The following is a 2,223-nucleotide window of genomic DNA, read 5'->3' on the forward strand; positions in this document are numbered from 1 at the left end:
AGACCGTCAAAGGACTCCTGCAGCAGTGAAAAGAAGAGAACATCATTCTCATAATAAAGACTCGAGAGGAAAAACTGCGGGCCTCTGATCTTACTTGGTAAAGGATTTCAATTTTGTTGTGAGCCAGGTTTAGAGAGACCACTCGGCCAAGAGTCCGAAAGGCGCCCTCTTTAATCTCGATGATGTTGCAGCGCTGCAGGTTGAGATGGGTGAGGTAGGGTGTGTGCATGAATGTCCCCCTGGACAGCACCTGCAAGTTGTTATTTCTCAGGTCGAGTTTCACAGTAATCTAGAGGAAACAATGAGTATTGGACACACAATTACATGCCAGGACAGAAACCAGAGTGAGGCTGGTTTATTCAGATAATAAGTCTGGTTAGCTAATCACTCTTTGGTTCTAAAATCACTCTCTCTTGATTTCAGCACTAATTACTCACAGAATGTGGTCCGTGCTTCATAATTATACGCTTTCATTCTTTCTTTACTGAGGACAATGAGTGATCATTCACAACACAGGCTGGAAAATAATTACATGCAGTATTTTACAGAAGCTTCTTTAGCAGCAGCAAACTTCCTTTAGATGTTTCTGATGTTTCACTGAGGAGAAATCTTTGTCCTATAAACCTGTTTCAGTTCATCAATATTTCTGGGATGTCTTAATTGAAAACCCTTTTCAGGTCGTGCCAGAGCATCTCAGTCAGGTTAAGAGGAGAGCATTTGAAATTGTTATTGAAACACATGCACGCGCCATCCTTCAGAGTAAAGAGGAGAGGATCCATCCAGCTTGTTATCAACCCTCAGTTTAAAAAGCCTACATGCCTAAGATACAGCAAAACCCCTGAATTCCTCACCTCCTCCACAGTCGGGGGGACATCTGTTAGGTTCTTGCCCACACAGGCTGTTGTGAGTGTGGTGCTGTCACAGCTGCAGGCTCTGGGACACTTTTTGGCTTCCACGGGTAAAGACAGTGTTAAAACAAGGAGGACGACTTCAGCAGAGAAGATCTGCATCTGTGCCAATAACACATGTTAGAAATAGAATTACAGGAGTGGCTAAAGGCCCCGGGTTGGGAGACAGACACTAGACACACTAGTTCAAGTTATAAAGCTCTTCTGCACCTTACAGAAGCAAAACAACAGATTTGGGGGTCTTGAAACATGGATTCCTCCTCATTTACTTGGATAAAGGACTCTGCTTTTCCTTTCATGTCTATAAAATATTTTTGAAGGATTGTCATGTTACCCAAGGTATCTTTAAGGAGGCAGAAGAGCTCTCCACGGTTGAAACCAGCATAGCCTTTTACTTTGTTTGATTTCCCCTGATCTCCCACAACTGGTTCCTGGTTCCCAAAACTCAACGTTTTGGCTTTAGCAACACATGGCACACATCATTTATCTGCCATTTTTAAAATATAGATGTAGCAGGTGATGATCAAAACTGATCGATACTCAATATCTTACACTATATAGCTTAACACTGAATGCTACCATATGAGAAATCTAAACTCCAAAGAAAATCCGAGTTCAAAACCCAGATCACTAAAAACAAGCAGCTTGGCTTACCTTTAACCATATGGCTGTGCTATCAGTGTTTCCTTGGTAACAAGAATTAGAGATGGATTTAATCTGCCAGTTCGGGCTTTAAGTTGTTCACTGAGGGCTTTACTTCACTCTGAGTGTGCCCAGTACTTACAGCCTGTGGTCCAACAGGCTAACAAACAAGACTTTGGTAAATTCTTTTGTGGTGACCCCTGATCTTTGTGTCCTCTCTCTGCAAATTAACACACTGGCTTCACATTTTCTGAGGCACAAGAAGCGAGCAGCTTCTATTTGCTGACACATGAGATGAAATAAGTCACTGCTGGTTTGGAAAAATCAAGGCTTTTAAATCTGAATGCCGGAGTTTCATCCATAAGCTTCCATTATAACCTTAAAAAAGCCTGCTTCATCAGGCAATAATAATTGTGTGAATGCCTCAAAGTATTCTGTTATTTCTGCTAATTCCGGCTATATCTTTTGGTATTTATTACTATTATACTTTTTAAAATATTACACTTTTTTCCTTTTGTCCCATTGAAATGAATGGAAAACTTCCACAATTCTGCTAAAACTTGCTTGTTTTTGAAACTTAACTACTTCCTCATACTTTCACGTAGAAACTCCATTCAAACTTTAAAATGTTCTCAAATTATTGGGCTTTTTATGTGTGATTCAGCTTTTTCAT

General features: G+C 40.5%; 1 protein-coding gene across 1 annotated transcript in view; it reads right to left on the reverse strand.

Annotated features, from left to right (window-relative positions):
* chadla (chondroadherin-like a) overlaps positions 1-1,207 on the reverse strand; it is a 3,998-nt gene extending 2,791 nt beyond the window's left edge. Inside the window, exons 1-3 of the mRNA XM_005752278.1 lie at positions 1,178-1,207; positions 852-1,010; positions 95-289 (exon numbers count right to left, since the gene is read on the reverse strand). Coding sequence (XP_005752335.1) covers positions 95-289; positions 852-1,010; positions 1,178-1,207 — 384 coding nt within the window. The remainder of the gene's footprint in view (positions 1-94; positions 290-851; positions 1,011-1,177) is intronic.
* Positions 1,208-2,223: the final 1,016 nt, after the last annotated feature.

Source organism: Pundamilia nyererei, unplaced genomic scaffold (assembly GCF_000239375.1).
Source record: "Pundamilia nyererei isolate P.nyererei 1_Seehausen unplaced genomic scaffold, PunNye1.0 scaffold00350, whole genome shotgun sequence".
NCBI classification, from domain to species: domain Eukaryota; kingdom Metazoa; phylum Chordata; class Actinopteri; order Cichliformes; family Cichlidae; genus Pundamilia; species Pundamilia nyererei.